This window comes from Neolamprologus multifasciatus, chromosome 11, assembly GCF_963576455.1.
Source record: "Neolamprologus multifasciatus chromosome 11, fNeoMul1.2, whole genome shotgun sequence".
Lineage (NCBI taxonomy): Eukaryota > Metazoa > Chordata > Actinopteri > Cichliformes > Cichlidae > Neolamprologus > Neolamprologus multifasciatus.
Genome location: NC_140449.1, coordinates 21,609,349 through 21,629,342, shown reverse-complemented (window position 1 = coordinate 21,629,342; position 19,994 = coordinate 21,609,349). Strand labels below are relative to the sequence as shown.

The window sequence follows — 19,994 nt, the reverse complement described above, 5'->3', positions numbered from 1 at the left end:
GTAGCGCATTTTCACGGGTAGCGCGGTTTCACGGGTAGCGCGGTTTCACGGGTAGCGCGGTTTCTCGGGTAGTGTGGTTTCACGGGTACCACAGTGTCATGGGTAGCGCGGTTTGTCACACCCGTCAAACTGCGTAGTCTATGAAGGGGTATGTTGTTCGTGTGAACTGACCATGTGAGATCCTCCGCCAGATGTACAGCTAGGAAACGGAAGTTGTTCAATCTTTCCACAGCAGCGCCGTTGATGGTGTTCGGGGTTATGCTTTACTACACCTCTAGAAGTCCACTACCATCTCTTCTGTTTTTGTGACATTGAGGGTGAGATGGTACACCCCTGACGTAACACCGCACTGCCGTCTGCTAAGGCTGAATGACTTAACACCGTGCCGCCTTCTGTGAAGGCTGCGTGACTTTGCACCGGTCACACCTTACTGCCGTCACACTGGTCACACCCGTCACACCACTCAGCGTGACGTAACAAGGTGCTGCTGTCTGCGAAGGTTGCATGACGTCACATCGGTCATACAGATTAGAAACACCCTGCCGTCACACCTGACACACTGTCCGTCACACCCATCACACCGTGCTGCCTGCGCGGTTTGACTGGCAGCGCGGTTTAAGGGAGAACAGACGCTTTTTGAGGAAAACAAATTTCTAGTGCTTGTGTTCACAATCTCATTCTTTGAGTCACTACCCACTAGTTGAGTGTAGGACCAAAACAGACCCGTTAAGCATCTGGACTAATCTGTCAATCTCATGCTCCACTCTTGCCTGATCCAGAAAGAAACATGGCCTGAGATTTGTAGGTGCTAATTATCATCCTCTGCAGTCATCAGCTCCAAACAGCAGACATAAGACCCACTGACAGTAACAGCTGCCACCCCTTGGCTGCACGTAGAAATTCTATCCATGAAAGTTTTGAACATAATCTTTGACAAAGGACAGCCCTGGTGGAGACTAACACAAGGAACGAGTTTTGCTGGCAATATTAATCAACCTCTCACTGTGGTTGTACATTGAATGGAAACAATTAAAAGCAACTACAGATAAACACACCACCAGCAGATACAACATACAAATTTGACTTGTGCTTCGCTCGAGGCATGTTGGCATATGACAGGAGGGGCAAACAGTTGCTACCTTCCTGTCTTAGTTCCCATAGCAAAGGTAACACCTTTTTCAAGTAGGTGTTGGACAGTCACATCAGCCGGTGGGGTTTTCCTCACTCTTGGAAGTCTCATTGCTGCTCAGTTTGGGGCTTTCACTGTAGTATAAGCTCTCTCTTTTACGTGTAGCATAACCCCAGTGGTCTCAGGTAGATCTAGTGAAGTCTCCAAAGTTTGGATAACTTCCAGGCTGGGAAGCTTCCCATCGACATGACAAATAGAATCTTTTTTCTTAAAGATGACTGACAGTGGCCCTACTCCCTTATATGCTGTATGATGTATGAGCGCGTTTTCACGAGTAGCGTGGTTTCATGGTGTTACGGATTCAAATATTGGGGATGGATACAAGAGGAAAACCAAAATAACAACACTGGTCCGGCCGGGTCGAGTCAAACGATGATTTAATGAACACACGCGTGGGAGATGGACACCATACAGCAGACAGCATCAGATCTCAAAATGGTGGAGCCTTGATCAAACTCTTATAGCCTCTAGTGGCCCCCACCTAATCATAAAAGCCTAAACATTCACATTCTTTCTCTCACACAGCGCCTAAGCTACGACCTCGGCTCCCTGTTTATCTGCTCCTGCTGAGATGGGGCAGAATGCTCTGTTCTCTTCTAACCAGACAAATAAGGCGATGACTTTCTGGAACAGTATTTCTTATAACTCACAGTATAATGCATCATAAAACAATATCATTCATTCACAATAAATCAACAGTCTAATGTAATGCAAATCAGTTTACCAAATGTAATAGTTATCACCTTCTTCTAATTCAGGAGAATAATGCAAACTAAAACTACATAATAATTCACAATCTTTAATTAGGGGTCTAACATGGCATAAAATAATATTATAATCCGACAATGGGCAGCATGGTTTCACGGGCAGCGCGGTTTTACGGGCAGCACAGTTTCGTGGGCAGCATGGTTTCGCGGTTACTGCAGTGTCACAGGTAGCGCGGTTTGTCACTCCCGTGAAACTGCACTGTCTATGAAGGGGTATGTTGTTCGTGTGAACTGACCATGTCAGATCCTCTGCCAGATGTACAGCTAGGAAACGGAAGCTGTTCACTCTTTCCACAGCAGCGCCATTAATGGTGATTGGGGTATGTGCTTTACAACACCTCTAGAAGTCCACTATCATCTCTTCTGTTTTTGTGACATTGAGGGTGAGATGGTTCTCTTAACAATAAAGTTTAAAGGCACTGAGATCCTCCTTCACAATGAAATAAGAGATACCAGTGGCCATGCAGTCGTAGGTGTAGAGTGAGGACAGGAGAGAGCTCAGTATATGCCCCTCACGTAACACCGCGCTGCCATCTGCAAAGGCTGCGTAACGTCACACCAGTGACATCGGATACACAGGTCACACCTCGCTGCGGTCATACCCGTCACACTTCACTGCGTGACGTAACACTGTGCTGTCTGTGAAGGTGTATGCTGTTTCTGTGAACTTACCATGTGAGATCCTGCGCCAGATGTAAACCTAGGAAACGGAAGCTGTTCCCTCTTTACACAGCAGTGCCGTTGATGGTGATTGGGGTATGTGCTCTTCTACACCTCCATAAGTCCACCATCATTTCTTCTGGTTTTGTAATATTGAGGGTGAGTTGTAGTCTTAGCACTGGAGTATAAAGGCACTGACATCCTCCTTGTAAACTGTCACCCACCATTGCTGTGTCATCCGCAAACTTGAGAATGAAATTGTAGATTCTAGTGGCCGTGCAGGCGTTGGTGTAGAGTGAGGACAGGAGAGAGTTCAGTATACGCCCAGTTCACACTGCGCTGCCGTCATACCCGTCACACCAGTTGCACCTTGCTGCTGTCTGCGAAGGTTGTATGACATCACATCAGTCACACAGATTAGAAATACGCTGCCGTCACACCGGTCACACTGCCCGTCATGCAGTGCTGCCTGCGGGGTTTAGTTGGCAGCGCGGCTTAACAGGTATCACGGTTTCATGGGTAGAGCGTTTTCATGGGCAGCATGGTTTCACAGGTACCGCAGTGTCAAGTGTAGCGCAGTGTCACTCCCGTCAAACTGTGCTGTCTATGAAGGGGTATGTTGTTCGTGTGAACTGACCATGTGAGATCCTCCGCCAGATGTACAGCTAGGAAACGGAAGCTGTTCACTCTTTCCACAGCAGCGCCATTGATGGTGATCGGGGTATCTGCTTTACTACACCTCTAGAAGTCCACTATCATCTCTTCTGTTTTTGTGACATTGAGGGTGAGATGGTTCTCTTAGCAATACAGTTTAATTGGTGGGAACTAGTGCGTTAGCGCAGTTAGCTTGTTAACGTGTTGACGCCATCCAGCCCCACGCACAGGGCGATCCGCGGTAATTCGTTAACGTTGATTTGCCGCGTTATGGCGTTAATGTCATTTTAACGAGATTAACGCCGACAGTAGTGATGTGCCCTGTGTGTCGAAGCTTCGAAACCCGTGTCCGGTAATCTCGGGGAGTTTTTGAAAGCGCGTATCAAAGCTTGCTTTGATTACGTATGCAGTGACGTATGAGGCCTCACGGATAGTCCGTACCATGTGACTGATTCAGGAACTGTCTCGCCGGTTTGCGCCAGATTCGAAATAAAGTGGGCAGCAAAACACAGCTGATTCCCCCATCACATTGTGTTGTGGAATACATAGTTACTTGAGCATTTCCTCTTCGATGGAACCAGCAAGGAAGAGATTTTTTTTTATCTCATCTCTTCTAATAAAGTATGCACACAGTAATAAATATCATAAATGATAAGCACCATAATATAAATAAACAACACTACACATCCTATAATCTGATTTCTGTCTTTTAGTTTATTAAAAAGTGAAGCACCACAAACTAGTTTGTGTCATTATCCAGATGTACATAAGCATGATTAACTCAAATTTCAAATATTTGAGGTTGTGCTGAAAATAATGATACCAAATAAGCCAAGATAAACAGTTTTTAAAGGTGAAATATAGAAGTTAAATGAACAGTAGTCAAAAATCGACAGTTATACCCTGGACCTCAGAGGGTTAAAAGGAAAAAGCTGAAAATTTAAATAGTTAAAACTTAAAATGTAAATAGTTGGTTTTTGTATTATATGATTTATTTATTACATTTTATGTGGAGTGAATAAATAAAAGTATATTTACGGTGGCCGCTAGAGACAAAGCACGTACAAACCCCGACGCACGTACAAACTCCGAAACACGTACAAACTAGTGATGTGTCGTTGCGAACGAAATGGCTCTTAGAGCCGGATCTTTGATGTGAATGGCGCGAGCCGGCTCCTTATCGTGAGCCGTGGGTTTTTTTTTTCTTTCTCTCACCCTAGCAGAGTGAAGCTGATCCCCCACCCACTTGAACGTAAAGGCAAATAGGCGGAGCGTTTAGTGCTACGTTTGTGCAGATTTGTGCAGGTAAAATGAGCATTTGTGCTGCTACGGTTTTTGAGATATTAAACTTTATTTTATAGGTCATTCAAAGGTCACCATCCCCCTAGACTGCTCCAAAACGGTTTATTTTTGTAGTGCTACGTTTGTGCTGATTTGTGCAGGTAAAATTAGCATTTGTGCTGCTATGATATGAGATATTCTGTTATGGTGTTACTGCTGAAAAATGTCTTTTTCAAATGACCTTTCGCTTTGTGTGTTCACTTGTTCAATAAAGTTCTGTTAAAAAAACCCTCTTATTGTATTTAATCAGCTAAATTTGTAATGAGTGTATTTTTTTTTAACTTCAATTTCTTTACTTCAATCACTTTTCGTTCATAAAATCATGATGCAAATGCTTGAGTTTTTTTTTTTTATAGAGTGGATTAAAAAAACTGTATTGAAAACTACATTTGAACATTTTACACTCCCATGAACACTTTTTGAGAAACAAACAAGCTAGCAGTCTTTTGCATCAAATACACATTTTCTGGCAGAAAAAACTATTATTTGGCATTACTGTGTCTGAAGGATTCTTAGAACAGCGTGTTACATCTGATTTCTGAACAAGGTAAGCTTACATTTAAGATACTGAGGTTTTAGTTACTGAGTTAATACATGATATAGCTAACTGTCTGGATCAAAGGGAGTTCTTTTCAATGTTAAACATTTTCAAAAATACAGCAATTGCAAATTTGCAAATCCAAGAAAAAAGTTTCTAAAGCACTTTAAAAACATTTAGTACACTGGACTAAAGTGCTGTACACAGTACATGTTAATGGGTTAAACACTCAGGCTCAATTTAATAAAACTCACAAATTCAATAGCTTCATCTTAAAAACAATAATTCCACAAAATATGAAAGTGTAGATTGGTGGAGAACTTGGGGGAGGGGTTGCTCCTGGCTGTATATACAGGTCAGAAATTGTGTTTTGACCCATCATAATCATAGTTTTTTTTTTTTTTATTTAGATGCCTCGAAAGCCATCTGTAGACAAGGTTTCCATTTTTGCAATTCTTTGCAATTCAAAAGAGGCCATAGTCCAAAATGGCAAAATAGCCACTCCAGCTGCATCAGTCTGGAAAGAGCTGAATCAGCAGCTAGAAGACAAGATGTCAGCAAAGGCCCTGTACACTTTTGTGAAGCTAAATAGACACAACATCTGGTCAGCTTTGGAAATCAGTGATCAGGAAAGTAATAGTGAAGGAGAGTTAGATTCACATTGCATTTCTCCTGGACAAGAAAACTGTCAAGCTTTTGAACTAGAAGTCCCTTTTGAGGACTGGGTTAAATTTATTCCTGAAAAGGTTGAATACAATGACAAGTTTTCTCCTACCCAAAAAAGGGAATACACAATTTTGAAACCTGGCACTTGGACTCATATCATCAACGATCTTATATGGAAGAAGATCAAAAATACATGTACACTTGTGTTCCAAAGAGCAAAGGTCCATCCAGCTGTCACCAATAATTATCTGGATATCAGAGGCGACTGTAACGGTGTGTTCACACCGAACGCGATGGACGCGAATAGAGCGTCAGGTTTACATGTAAAGTCAATGGAAAAGCGCGATGACGCGCGATTGCGGGTCCCGCGAAAATTCGGAAGCAGATTTGCGTCGCGAAAACGCCAAAACGCGTGAAACGCGCGTCAGTGTAGCGCGTCTGGCGCGTTTGACTCGCGAATAAAACCACGCGCGTGAGTTTTTGTGTTGCATTTTGTGCATACGCGCGTTTCGCGTCTACCGCTCGAGTTGGAAAAATCTGAACTCCAGCGTCAAATCGCGCCGCGACAACCAATCAGGAGCCTGGTGACGTGGCTCTGACCTAGGTCAAAGGGGCAGATCCAGCCAAAGCCCTTCATTCTTCATTCAGTATGGAGGAAAAGCTAATCAGTGCCGTGGCTAATCACCCGGAGCTATACGATGCTAGCTACTACTTTTACCGAGACAGGAATAAAAAGGACCTAGCTTGGAGACACATAAGTGAGGAGATCGGGCAACCTGGTAAGTTCATTCCTTCTTTTTAATTTTCAGACTGACCCGATGAACCCGCGCAAAAGCTAGCAAGCCCGCCTACTGTCCCGCTATTTTCCCACTGATGTACAAATACCTTTCCGCTAACAAGATAATGCGTTTATTCAGAGGACATCTGCAGGAGAAAGTGGAAGAGCCTCAGGGACACTTATAATAAGGAGAAGAAGGCAGAGAAGGAGAAGAGGAGTGGGTCTGCAGCAGGATCGGGGAGAAGATGGAAGTTCTTCGCGGTCATGGGGTTTCTGGACCCCTTCCTCACCCCGCGGGAGACTAGCGGTAATATGGTGCGGACCGTGGAGAACTTCTCCCCCGAGGACCAGGGACAGCCCGAAGAGGCAGCAGGGGAGTGTCAGTCAGAAGGTATGTTTACATTGAGTTAATGTAGGCAGTTAATTTATGCGTGTTGTCATACAGGAACATATTTTGTTTATTAATAAACAGTATACAGTAGTCCCGCTGTTCATCCGTCACTGCCTCGCCTTTTCGCTGAGTTTTTTTTATTGCACCGTACAGCTTTCAACAATGCGCATTGCATTCTGCAGCCCAAATGACAAATCTCCTCCATGTCGTGTCTCCTGCGCTTGCCAAACTTATCATGTTTGGTTTTGATAACCATCACGTCCAATAGAAAAAAACAGCACAAAAGCACTCATAACTATGAGCCTCATTCGGAAATACACACCTGCACCGGGAGCAAAAAAGGCGCACAAAAGTGGCGCCGCAGACGGAGAAAAAGCGCGGCATAATACTTTTACGTTTTAAAATCGACAAAGGTTTTCACTTTGAGAATCAACTTGTGAGAACTGTGACTACTGTTCATGTGCTGCAATAAATGAGAGACCACTGTATATAATAATAATAATAAGTATATAATAATATAATATTCTCTATGACTATTGTCTTCAACCTGTTAACATCTAATATTGTCTTGATAGAGTCAAGTAATCATGCAGCAGAGTCCTCAGCTGTCTCTTCTCCTGGCTCCCCAGTCCCTGGTCCCTCAGCTCCTGCTGCTGCACCCACAGGTATGAACATCAAGCACTGACAGCTTTTTACTTGCTTGAATTCCCTTGTGATCACCTTTACTAAATATCTACAACCAATCTGTTTATATCATGTTTTTTTTTTCAATTTTGAAAATGAAAATCTAGTAGCAGCCTTCTCATTACTTTGTGTTGTTTTGTGCTGTGTTTTACAGGCCCACAGAGGAGGACAGCTCGAAGGCGGGCGAGGGACGGGTCCCAGGACGGTCCATCGGCGGTGGAGCTGGCCATCCTGGAGTCCCTAAAGAGGCCACGCCCGTCTCCAACTGAACATTTCCTCCTCTGCCTTGTTCCTGTTCTGGAGAGCATGCCGCCTCAGACACGAGAATTCGTGAAATTTCAAATTTATAAATTAGTTTTTGAAAACAGCACAGCTGTGTTAAATTTGGAAACATTGGACCCTAATGATCAGTAGTTTTCTGATGAGGCAGCATGCTCTCCAGGGCAGAAACAATGTTCTTATTTTTCTCCTCCTTCTCCCTGAGGCTCTTCCACTCCAAGCTGGGTCCTTTTTATTCCTGTCTCTCTGTAAATAGTTACATTTCATATATTTATGATAAATGTTTTTGTTAATGAATTTATATTTTTTCAAATAAACATTTATAATGACAAAATGTCTCTGTTCTACTACACAGCAAATATTGGCACCCGACTTGACACAAGTAGAATTTATTTCATATTATACTAATGACAAAACATACTAATACAGTGGGATGCAAAAGTTTGGGCAACATTGTGAAAAGTAATTATTTTCTTGTACAAATCATTGGTTGTCACAATAAAAATAGTCAAATATATCATATAGGAGACACACACAGTGATATTTGAGAAGTGAAATGCAGTTTAGAGAAAGTGTGCAATAACTGTTTAAATCAAGCAGGTGCATAAATTGGCAACACAAAAAAAGAGAAATGAAATAAATATTTAGTGTATATCAATGTGTGTGTCTCCTATATGATATATGTAAGTGACATTTTTCATTGTAACAGCGATTCATACAGGAAAATAATGACTATTAATAAGGTTGCCCAAACTTTTGCACCACACTGTATATAGGAACATAGTGAAGACAAGTTATTTAAGAGAGTAAAAAGAGGTTAGTTTATTTTGGAGTAGAGCTCCATTTATTAAGAAAAATTTAAAAAGACAGGAACACTCTTTAGAGGTTTGTGGGTGGCTCTTAAAAGAGCCGTTGTGGGGAAGTCACTCGGACTTCAAACAGGCTACTCCTTTGGTTGCCAAGACACAGCTCCCTCCACCGAGAAGTGAGCCATGAATTTCTCCCTCACCAGGACAGCCTCTCTGGAGGAGTTGTTTGCTGGCAAGGAACCTGGACAAAATTGTTTAAAATGAGTATTATGTGTACTGCAGTTACAAAATACATTATTGAAATTCCAAAATTACAAATTGCAAAACATAAATCTTACATAAAACCTTTTGTAATTATAAGGATAATTACATGATATATATTAGATATAATCTAAAACAGTCTGCGGTGATTATATACAAATATTCAACTATCCCAGAATTAAACCAGGTCTAAATAAAAAGGAGTGAGCATCACTACAAAGGTTAACTCAGTGGTCCTAATGCTACAGTTTGATATCAGCAAACACCGAGCGCATACATTGATATGACACCACAGCCATGCTATCATTCAAACACTGATAACAGCATAAATCGAATTAAATCGGGACTTGATGAGACCTTCTGAGTATCACTAGAAATATTATAAACAGTCGTCTCCGTACCACAGTTTGCTATCAGTAAAAACCGAGAGCATTCACTGTTAGCATAGCACATCCATGTTAGCAGTGTATAAATGGATGGTTTAGCATGTATTAGCACAGGTATCAATATATGGAACACCAGGACTGCCATAATGAATTAATTAAATACACCATTAAATAATTAATTAAATGTGTCAATAATTAATTAAAATGGGAAATAATTAATTAAATAAATAGTTATGACACATGTAATTAATTAATTATTGACACATTTAATTAATTATTTATGTATTTCACATTTTAATTAATTATTGACACATTTAATTAATTAATTATTGACACATTTAATTAATTATTTATGTATTTCACATTTTAATTAATTATTGACACATTTAATTAATTATTTATTGACACATTTAATTAATTATTTATGTATTTCACATTTTAATTAATTATTGACACATTTAATTAATTATTTAATGATATATTTATTTATTTCATTTTGGCAGTCCTGGCGCCTGGCTCTCATCATGAAATAATTTTATCTGTCAACCTCACCCATCAAACTCAGGGGGCGGGGTTAACGCTGATCGACTCAAAACCATTGCTTTGGCCTGGTGGCCATTGTTTTTAGCACACAACAACCAGCATGTGGAAACTAACAGAACTGAACTTTGAAAAACCCTGTTTGTGTGTGTCACCAAATACAGTTTTAATATTTTTTTAGCCGAGAATGTAGTGGTTTAATCTTCATGTGTCTGGTCGGTTTGTCAAGATACAGCCTCTTTGCAATAGTGCTTCGATGATTTCGGAGATGTCTGCCCAGTCTCACGGCAAAGCGTGGGATAGACCCGCTCGCCTCGCAAGCAATCGAGCTATTATTACCGCCGACAAAGCGCAGGCCCCGGTACACAGCTGTAATAATCCCCGCTGACACGGACTTATTTTACTGAGGTTATATTTATCGGGGTTTTATTTCCTGATGTTCTTATGTGTCCTACGTGTTTCAGTCGCCAATTCTGAATTATAACTAACATTAAAAACATGTTTAAGGAGGAGAGAGAGCAAATAAATTCGATTAACAGCTGATTTTTGGTTTTTTGTTCAGTCATCAGTGTGACCTGCGTATAAACGCATAAAAGAGATAACGTTGGTGTTTCCTCATGTAGTAACTGCTGGCTTTAACTGTACAAAGGTTGTTCGACACTATGACACACATACAGACTTCATGATATTCGGCTAATATTTTTATTGTGAATATTAATCATGAGGGTAAACGGACCTGTACACCACGGAGCAAGATCAGCATGTCCACGATATCTTCAGCTCTCTGAGTTAACCCAGAGTTTCCCAGCTGACTAATCTAACGGTCATCTACGAATATGTCACGGCTCATACCAATATAATTTTACAGAAAATCATCCTTAATACTGCCAACTATTCCAGAGACGTGAAAATCTACAGCATAAAGAACACAAAAATATAGCAGTCTAACGCAACACTGTAACGGAGATGAACCGTCAGTTTGTCACAGATCAAAGTGGAATGAAAGCGATTGGTTGAACAGGTGTTCGTGATCTGTGTTTTCTGCATTTTCATCAGCGTAAGAGACTCAGCAGTTATAACAGTTATACATTTAATAAATTACCAAATGAACGCAAGAAACGAGCAAACCGGTTCCGACAATTTGAGTTTGTGTTCCCTCAGCTGCAGACTCGCTGCTGTTTAAATGTTTGAGAGGAAGATTAGATATAAAGCTCAGTCTGCGTTCACATTTGATATGAGGCCAGGACGGATAATGGCTGTGTCCTGTTTTAAGATCATACATGTAAAATTGTTGTCTGACCTCCGTCGATCCAGCCGCTCAGAGTTAACTGAAGTTAACTTGGATAAATTATAGTTAAGGAGTATCACAGATAACACCCACGTGAGCTCTGTGACTGTTCACCACTACACGGAAATCAGTAGGCTGTTACTGAAATACACGTGCTATTTCATAAACTATGATATAAATAGGGAGGTCCTACTAACATGTTTATAGTTTTAAAGGACACCTTCCTGCCTTTCGTCTCATTCATGAGCAGTATTAGTTTTCTTCTAACATCCAGAAGTCTGCACCATGTGTTTCATAGTTTGTAACAAACCTTTGACAGCTAAACATAACATGACCGAAAAAGCAAAAAAATAAATAGAGAGAGAGAGAGAAAAGAAATCACATAAATTATATGTTAACCTCATTCATTTTTAGTTAAGTAAACTCTAAAAATTCTAACAGATCGCTGGTGCTTAGAATACAGTTGAATAACTATTAAAAAACAGATGATATAATATTTCTGTCCAGGTTGCAGTCTGCATTATGAACATGTAGTTGGAAACTCTGCTCCTCTCGGTGGAAATGCGCCTTCTCTTTCCTCTTTGTATAAAAACATTTTAAAAGTCAGTTTAATCTCAAACTTCACTGTTAAATCCAAAACACACCAGATAAATAGTTCAGTCTAACACATGTGCCAGTGAACCATTAAACGTCTGTTCTGAAACGTAACTTTAACCTCAGCCAAACCGATTTGCTCAGTTGTAAATAAAACAACGAAGTAAACGTGACCCGACAGACAAAACCTGAGTGAATTAAGTCCAGCGTTTAACCACTGAGAGCTAAAACTCAGGTGAGGTTTCAAAGCTGTGTGCCGGTGATTGGACATCAGCCGCTGATAAAGTGGGTTCGCCTATAAAGTGCTCTGTTGGAAAACGAGCTCCGGCAGCTCTGCGCTTGGGAAAAACTATATTTACTTATCTTGTGCAGAAAAATGTGCTGACATTGCGTAATATCGAGCACCGGCTGCCCAGTTAAACTGTGACTATCACCAGGTAACGTGGGCGTGTTTCTTGAATTAGCAGCAGGTGTTAAACAGCTGACAGGTGAGGAGGAGGATGCATGCAGGTAAACTGAGGGTCTGTTGAGCTGATCGCTGGTTTCGTGAGAAAAATGTCAGCTCGTTCTTTATGTTACAGAAGCACAGAGACACAAGACCAGGTGGAAAGAGACGATCGTTCGGTGAAAATGAGAATCTGCGAATGCAACATGTGGAACACGGAAAGTGGAATATGTAAACAAACCGGTTAACGTAACCCCCTTGGTGCACTCTGCATGCTGACTGTTAGCAGAGCAAGTGACATCTCTGAAAACATCTGAGCACTTTTGCAAACATGTTCTATGTTGACAACCTGACCAGACATGTGAAGATTACAGCGCGACATTCGAGGCTAAAACACTGTTAAAAGTGTAGTTGGTGACAGAAAAACGGGCTATTTTAAAACTACACCACCACCATTACTGCCTGTGATTTGAAATGCATTCTGGGATACCTGGCTGCCCCAAGTCTACACAAGCAATCGATTATCTAGGATCGACCTGTTTTGACTTACTTTGCACGGCAACCAATCAAATGTTAGAGAAGCTGCATGGGCAGCGTTAACCCCGCCCCCTGCGTTTGATGGGTGAGGTTGACAGATAAAATTATTTCATGGTGAGAGCCAGGCGCCAGGACTGCCAAAATGAAATAAATAAATATATCATTAAATAATTAATTAAATGTGTCAATAATTAATTAAAATGTGAAATACATAAATAATTAATTAAATGTGTCAATAATTAATTCATTACATGTGTCATAACTATTTATTTAATTAATTAATTCCAATTTTAATTAATTATTGCCACATTTAATTAATTATTTAATGGTGTATTTAATTAATTCATTATGGCAGTCCTGGCGTTCCATATCAATAAAGGACTACCGTATTAAATACTTTTACTAACCTCAGGCAGATGGACAGGCGCTCTGCAGGTGGGATTGAGCGCCTGTAATTGGTGTCTAGGCGGGCGGTTCTGGGACCGACCCGGGGAAGCAGGTCCTCAAACTGGCCGAGTGAAAGACGGTGATGTCGCTGGAATCGGCCGTCATCCAGGCGCAGCTCCTGGAGCAAATGGTGAAACTCACCAAACTGCTCATGCCTCTGGAGGACCTGATGGACCCAGGTAGGGCGAGGGCGTCTTTTACGCCGCTGCTCTGCTCTCCACAGTACATAGAGAAGGGAGACTCTCTCTTCAAGCGCTAACTCGACAGCTGCCATCTTGCAAAGATACCGGTCTGGCACAACTTCCTCCCACATCCCTCCCACATTTCCGGTTCACGCGCGTCAAAATATCATATTTTGAAGCGCGATGGATTTTTCTTGGACACGCGTTGAGACGCGAATGTGCACGAGTCAAATTAGGGGCGTTTGGGGCGTTTTTGTTCGCGTCCATCGCGTTCGGTGTGAACACACCGTAACGATGGACGCGAATAGAGCGTCAGGTTTACATGTAAAGTCAATGGAAAAGCGCGATGACGCGCGATTGTGGGTCCCGCGAAAATTCGGAAGCAGATTTGCGTCGCGAAAACGCCAAAACCCGTGAAACGCGCGTCAGTGTAGCGCGTGTGGCGCGTTTGACTCGCGAAAAAAAACACGCGCGTGAGTTTTCGTGTTGCATTTTGTGCATACACGCGTTTCGCGTCTACCACTTGAGTTGGAAAAATCTGAACTTCAGCGTCAAATCGCGCCGCGACAACCAATCAGGAGCCTAGTGACGTGGCTCTGACCTAGGTCAAAGGGGCAGATCCAGCCAAAGCCCTTGATTCTTCATTCAGTATGGAGGGAAAGCTCATCAGTGCCGTGGCTAATCACCCGGAGCTATATGCTGCTAGCTACTACTTCTACCGAGACAGGAATAAAAAGGACCTAGCTTGGAGGCACATAAGTGAGGAGATCGGGCAACCTGGTAAGTTCATTTCTCCTTCTTTTTAATTTTCAGACTGACCCGATGAAGCCACGCAAAAGCTAGCAAGCCCGCCTACTGTCCCGCTATTTTCCCACTGATGTACAAATACCTTTCCGCTAACAAGATAATGCGTTTATTCAGAGGACATCTGCAGGAGAAAGTGGAAGAGCCTCAGGGACACTTATAATAAGGAGAAGAAGACAGAGAAGGAGAAGAGGAGTGGGTCTGCAGCAGGATCGGGGAGAAGATGGAAGTTCTTCGCGGTCATGGGGTTTCTGGACCCCTTCCTCACCCCGCGGGAGACAAGCGGCAATATGGTGCGGACCGTGGAGAACTTCTCCCCCGAGGACCAGGGACAGCCCGAAGAGGCAGCAGGGGAGTGTCAGTCAGAAGGTATGTTTACAATGAATTAATGTAGGCAGTTAATTTATGCATGTTGTCATACAGGAATATATTTTGTTTATTAATAAACAGTATACAGTAGTCCCGCTGTTCATCCGTCACTGCCTCAACTTTTCGCTGATTTTTTTTTTTTATTGCACCGTAAAGCTTTCAACATTATGAAGAGGTTGGAGTTGACTCTGTTGATGGAGAGGGAGATGAGGAAAGTGAGGAGTAGGTTCATTGCAATAAAATCATCAAAATTATGCAAGTTCACTGAGAAGCACTGTTACATTGTTCTCATGTTACACATTCCTGTGGAGGAGAGTGCATATTTTTCATCTGTGAATAAATGCGTATGAAAATTAAAATGCATTGTTTTGATTTGACATAAGAGTGTAACATGGAGACGTGACGACTTCATTTTGTAGTTTTATTCCTTCAACGTCATCAGTTTTTTTTCTTCTGGGTGCTGCTGATCTTTAACAACGAGTACATGAGCAATTAAAAATCAAACTTGATATCTACTTGACTAGCGATTGAGATTAATCATTTTAATAATTTCTACATCTACTCAAGAGCTCCAAAGTATTTTACAGGTTTGCTTTACAATATAAAGAACCGAGGTATTTATTGTCTGAAAAGCTAAACTCTTAACGAGAGTGTAACAATGTAAGGTGGCTTCTGATTGTAGATTGTATGACTAAAATAAGACCTGAAGGTCAGGATCAGCCCACATACCGTCTCAATATGACTTCTGATGTCATTTAGAGGAAAACTGGAAACAAACCCTCCCGAGAGAAAAATAAATGGATAGCTTTGGAACTTGAGATTAAGTCAATTTAATAAATTTGTACTGCCACTGACTCATTTCAACAGACTAAACTGTGTGCCAATAAATTATCAGCGACAAACTGAAACACGTTTTTTTTATGTAGAACTAACCAACCATAAGAAAGATTTAACAGTATTAGATCAAAGTAGTCTGTAACAGTCTTTACTTAAAAAGAAGACACAAGACAAGTCAGCTTCTCTGACATGCTGATCATTTCTTCGTGCTCTATCAAATTGAATCTAGTTTCATTTAATTATGCATTTGAGGCCTGGTGATGAAATTCAGTCACATACAGTCTGCATTTAAAACCAATCATGATATTTATTTATTCAAAATGTGTCCTTTAGCTAACTGAAATGTGTTTTGCTTTGTTAGCAATAAAAACATTAATGCAGTTTTTGAAAGCATTCTTTCTGTTCAATATTTGTCCCAAAACATCTACCTAATAATAATAATCAACATCATCATCATAGGGCAATTTATTAAATTATGATTTTATTACTTACTCTTAAAAAAAAACAAAAAACAGAAGGTATTCGTAAGTCGAAATGTTAATAATCGTAACTAAAAGCAGGTACTGCCAGCCGAACATGTTCAGAGGCTGCAGCGGAAGAGGTTCAACCTCCAGTTCTGTCTCAACGGTTTCTGGCATCGATTGTAAACACATGTGCCAGGTGCAGCACACCGTTTCTCCATCAATTATTCAGGAACGCAACGCCTGCCTGAGATCACCTTTCCCGTCTCACAAACACAAACCTGTTTCATTTAGTTCAGTGTTTTCTACACTCTACAAACTGTATAGCTTTCCTGCCGCCAATGATCGCTACCCGGACCACAGCTGCCGGAGAGGCTGTTGCTATAGGAACAGCGGCACACAAGGCAGACAGACAGACGGGAAGATGTCAATTAGATTATTGCCGGAAGAAACATGGTTCTCCCTTCAAAATAAAAGCGGGTCCCATCGCAAAGGAGACCCAAAACTAAAAGGAGTGTCATGGCCAGTTAGAAATGTCATGTGACAGACAGCCAGCAATTAATAGTCCAATGGTGCTCCAGTGTTTCATGAGAAATACAGATCTCTCCCTGCAGACTGGCCACTCCAAGCGGTTCATGTCTGGAAATCTGTGTGAACAGATCGCTAAAGAGCTGTGTGAGGGCAAAATGGAACCGGCTATATGGAGGTCAGCGAAGGCAGCAGATGTGATGGATGCTGGAGATCCTGAGCCAAGCCACCTTCCAAATTTGTTCACTCTGCGAAAAGCCAAACAAGAGAGAAAAGACTTGGAATTAGGAGATAAGGACCCCATTGCATCTCTGCAATTGTTAAAATATAGTGTTCCTTACAGTGGTAGCATCCGAGATATTGGACTGGACAGGTTTTTCTGTCACTACTGGAGTCAAACACAGATGCATGTTTACAAGACATTGTCAAAAAAAATCTCCCCCAACTGTGTGTTTTGATGCAAGTTGTGAAAAAACTGCTGAGACCAAATGGCAAATCTGGCCATATCTTCCTTTATCAAGGTATTCTGAAAGAAAACAATTGCCCCAGTGTCCCAGTGGTGCAAATGCTGTCAGAGAAACATGATGTTAATGCCATGGTAAACTGGTTGACAGAATGGATTCGTGCAGGTGCACCTGTGCCAAAGGAAGCTGTGAGTGACTTTTCTCTGGCATTTCTGGGAGCTCTGGTCAAGGCTTTCACTCCTCATCCTTATCTAAAGTCCTACCTTAATGAATGCTTTTATGTCCTTCTTGGAACCCAGTCTACCAAACTCCCCCCTTGTTTTATCAGGGTTGAATATTCCGCACTGCATCAAGATGATATGCCAATGGGACTGCCTGAAGAAGAAAACACATTGTGTTAAAGATTTCTTTGTCAGGTCATTAGCAAAACTTCTTCAGTCTCAATGCTTGGACCATGCAAAACAGCTCCTACATGCTATCACTGTTGTGGCCCTCAGTGAGGCAGAAGGTGGTGACAGTTCTGGAGCCCCTCTTCCTTCAGAAAGGTGCAAGAAATACCTGAAAGCCCAAATTGCTCAAGACTCCATCATCATTCCAGATGAACAGACAGAGGAAAGTGAGAGAGTCGATTCAGTTGATGAGATCCAGACTGACCTACGACACTGGGTAACAGAAACATGTGAGGAGAGCAGGTCACCTGCTGCAGCAAACGGGGATAGAGATAACATTCACTTTCTCCCTGAGATTATTCCTCATATAATAAGACTGGCAAGTTACTTGCCACTCTGGACAGGAAAAATGGTCCCTCTCTTCCAAAGAACCAGCATCACAGCAAGTTCAGCCACTGTTGAAGCTGAGTTCAAAAACATAAAACATGGCCTTTTCAAACATGAAAACTTGCCTGTTCGAGTCGATCGCTTTCCTTCATCGAGGGAAATATGCGGATTTGTTCTGCAAAAGAAAAGGTCAAAGATGAGGCAACAGTGGGATCACTGAAAGTCACAGATGCCAATTCTGGATCCATGACGACTCACAGTGCAGAAGACAAAATAAAAATGGATGCCCACCTGTTTGTGGTATCTGATGCTGCCACAAACATTCTCCAGGCTGATGAAGATGCAGTTGAGAACTGGAGGAGCCTAGCTGTTCCACCCAAAAAAAGGAAGAGGACTTCCTACCTCTCTTCATGTACCGAATGGCTCCATGCAGATGAAATTTTTGGGGCCAAAAGAGTGAAGGTGGGATTATTAAAAAATGGAAACCTTCATCAGCCTATTAGATTAGGGGAATCAACAATCTCTGTGCTCAATACCTGTGCATCTGATGCATTTTTTCAGTGCTTATGTTGTGCCTTCTGTGACAGCTCAACATTTCAAAATGCTGTTCTGAAGGACAGTGAAAACCCAGTCCTGCAGCTGGTGAAAGCCATTGCCACAGATGGTGTGAGCCAACAAACCTACAGAAGGAGAGCAGAGCTGCAGTTCAAAAAAGCGCCCCTCCGACAGCCAAACCCATCTGTTCTCTGATTGGATTGTTACATTTGTGATAGACATGACATTGACCAATCAGATGAAAGGAAGAACAATAGGGTCAAAATTCATACTTGTAACTTGCAGGGTTTTTTTGGCTAAGTCCACAGACAAATCTTTTTTACGCACACACAAATCTTTTTTACACATACAAATCTTTTTTACGCACACACAAATCTTTTTTACGCACACACAAATCTTTTTTACACACACAAATCTTTTTTACCCACACACAAATCTTTTTTACACATACAAATCTTTTTTACGCACACACAAATTCTTTTTACACATACAATTTTTTTTACGCACACACAAATCTTTTTTACACACACAAATCTTTTTTACCCACACACAAATCTTTTTTACACATACAAATCTTTTTTACGCACACACAAATCCTTTTTACACACACAAATCTTTTTTACACATACAAATCTTTTTTACGCACACACAAATCCTTTTTACACACACAAATCTTTTTTACACATACAAATCTTTTCTACACACACAAATCTTTTCTACACACACAAATCTTTTTTACACATACAAATCTTTTTTACACACACAAATCTTTTTTACACATACAAATCTTTTTTACAAGTACAAAATATTTATGACCACATTTTGAGCCCATAGAACAGTCTTTAAAACACACAGAGAGTATAAAATCACTTTTTTTTGATGTTGACAGATCAGCCTCGTGTGTCTTTCGACTCTCCTCCAGATCCACCTGGCCAAGGGAGAGAAGAGAAATGAGGGGTCACATCGTGCAAACGAAACAGTGGAGCAAAGCTGCCACGTGTGGGTCACATTTCTCTTTTCCAGCACTTCATCCTGTTAAGTAGGATAGATCCCTTCTGACCTGCAGCTGGTAAAGGATGTTTTTTGCTTCAGTTTGGTAGCTCTGTCTCCCAGGCAACCATAGTCCCATCCGGTGAACAGGATCATGCTGTAACTGCTCACTATTGTGTATTGCTCACTATCCTGTACTTTGTTTTCAAACTCCATTACAGTTTACTTCACACCACAAACCCTTTGTAAAAAATTAAAGAAATAAAAGTAAACTGCAATAAATTACAGGAAGCAATACAATAAAATAGCCTACTAACTCTTTTACACTACGTACACACGTACACGTTTTTGTTTTGTTTTTTGCTGTCTTTTTCTGTCGGTTTGGACCTTTTGTCCACATGTAAACTGTGTTTTGGATGATAAAAAAACTGAGATTTTTAACCATGTTTTTATTAGCTGCATTATGTTTTGGCTTTTGTGTTTTGGTTCTATCAAGCTTCAAATCCCCCTACATTAGCAGTTTTTCACGTATCCACGTAAACATTTTCCACAGTAAAAAAAACAAAATTTCAAAATGTTTTTAAAAACCTAATTTCAAAAACCTTTTTCAAATTACAAATTAAACTCATTTTCAAAATGCTTTAAAATAAAAAAAGACAAAATTAATTTAATATTACACTTTAATATTACTTTAATATATACTTAGCAAATAGGCACTTGGATTATATTTTATAACAGTATTAAACAAGAGCAAGTTTCATTTTCCCTGGTTTT

General features: G+C 41.0%; 3 protein-coding genes across 3 annotated transcripts in view; all 3 read left to right on the top strand.

Moving 5' to 3' along the window:
* The window catches only part of leng1 (leukocyte receptor cluster (LRC) member 1), a 53,617-nt gene that overhangs the window by 10,683 nt on the left and 22,940 nt on the right, over positions 1–19,994 (top strand). The window lies entirely within an intron of this gene.
* Positions 2,352–9,520, top strand: LOC146508373 (uncharacterized). Its single transcript, XM_085176606.1, has 4 exons — positions 2,352–6,594; positions 6,733–6,984; positions 7,560–7,649; positions 7,823–9,520. The coding sequence occupies exons 1-4, from the start codon at positions 6,465–6,467 to the stop codon at positions 8,080–8,082; spliced, it is 732 nt and encodes a 243-aa protein (XP_085032732.1). The 5' UTR covers positions 2,352–6,464; the 3' UTR covers positions 8,083–9,520.
* On the top strand, positions 14,082–14,968 carry LOC146508372 (transcription factor Adf-1-like). The gene is made up of 2 exons (XM_085176609.1): positions 14,082–14,216; positions 14,358–14,968. The coding sequence occupies exons 1-2, from the start codon at positions 14,087–14,089 to the stop codon at positions 14,627–14,629; spliced, it is 402 nt and encodes a 133-aa protein (XP_085032735.1). The 5' UTR covers positions 14,082–14,086; the 3' UTR covers positions 14,630–14,968.

Bases quoted from the DNA above. Each gene is read 5' to 3' on its own strand.
- LOC146508372 (XM_085176609.1), top strand. From the start codon at position 14,087: ATGGAGGGAAAGCTCATCAGTGCCGTGGCTAATCACCCGGAGCTATAT. The intron at 14,217-14,357 runs GTAAGTTCATTT...GCGTTTATTCAG, and splicing joins TGAGGAGATCGGGCAACCTG to AGGACATCTGCAGGAGAAAG.
- LOC146508373 (XM_085176606.1), top strand. From the start codon at position 6,465: ATGGAGGAAAAGCTAATCAGTGCCGTGGCTAATCACCCGGAGCTATAC. The intron at 6,985-7,559 runs GTATGTTTACAT...TTGTCTTGATAG, and splicing joins AGGGGAGTGTCAGTCAGAAG to AGTCAAGTAATCATGCAGCA. The intron at 7,650-7,822 runs GTATGAACATCA...TGTGTTTTACAG, and splicing joins TCCTGCTGCTGCACCCACAG to GCCCACAGAGGAGGACAGCT.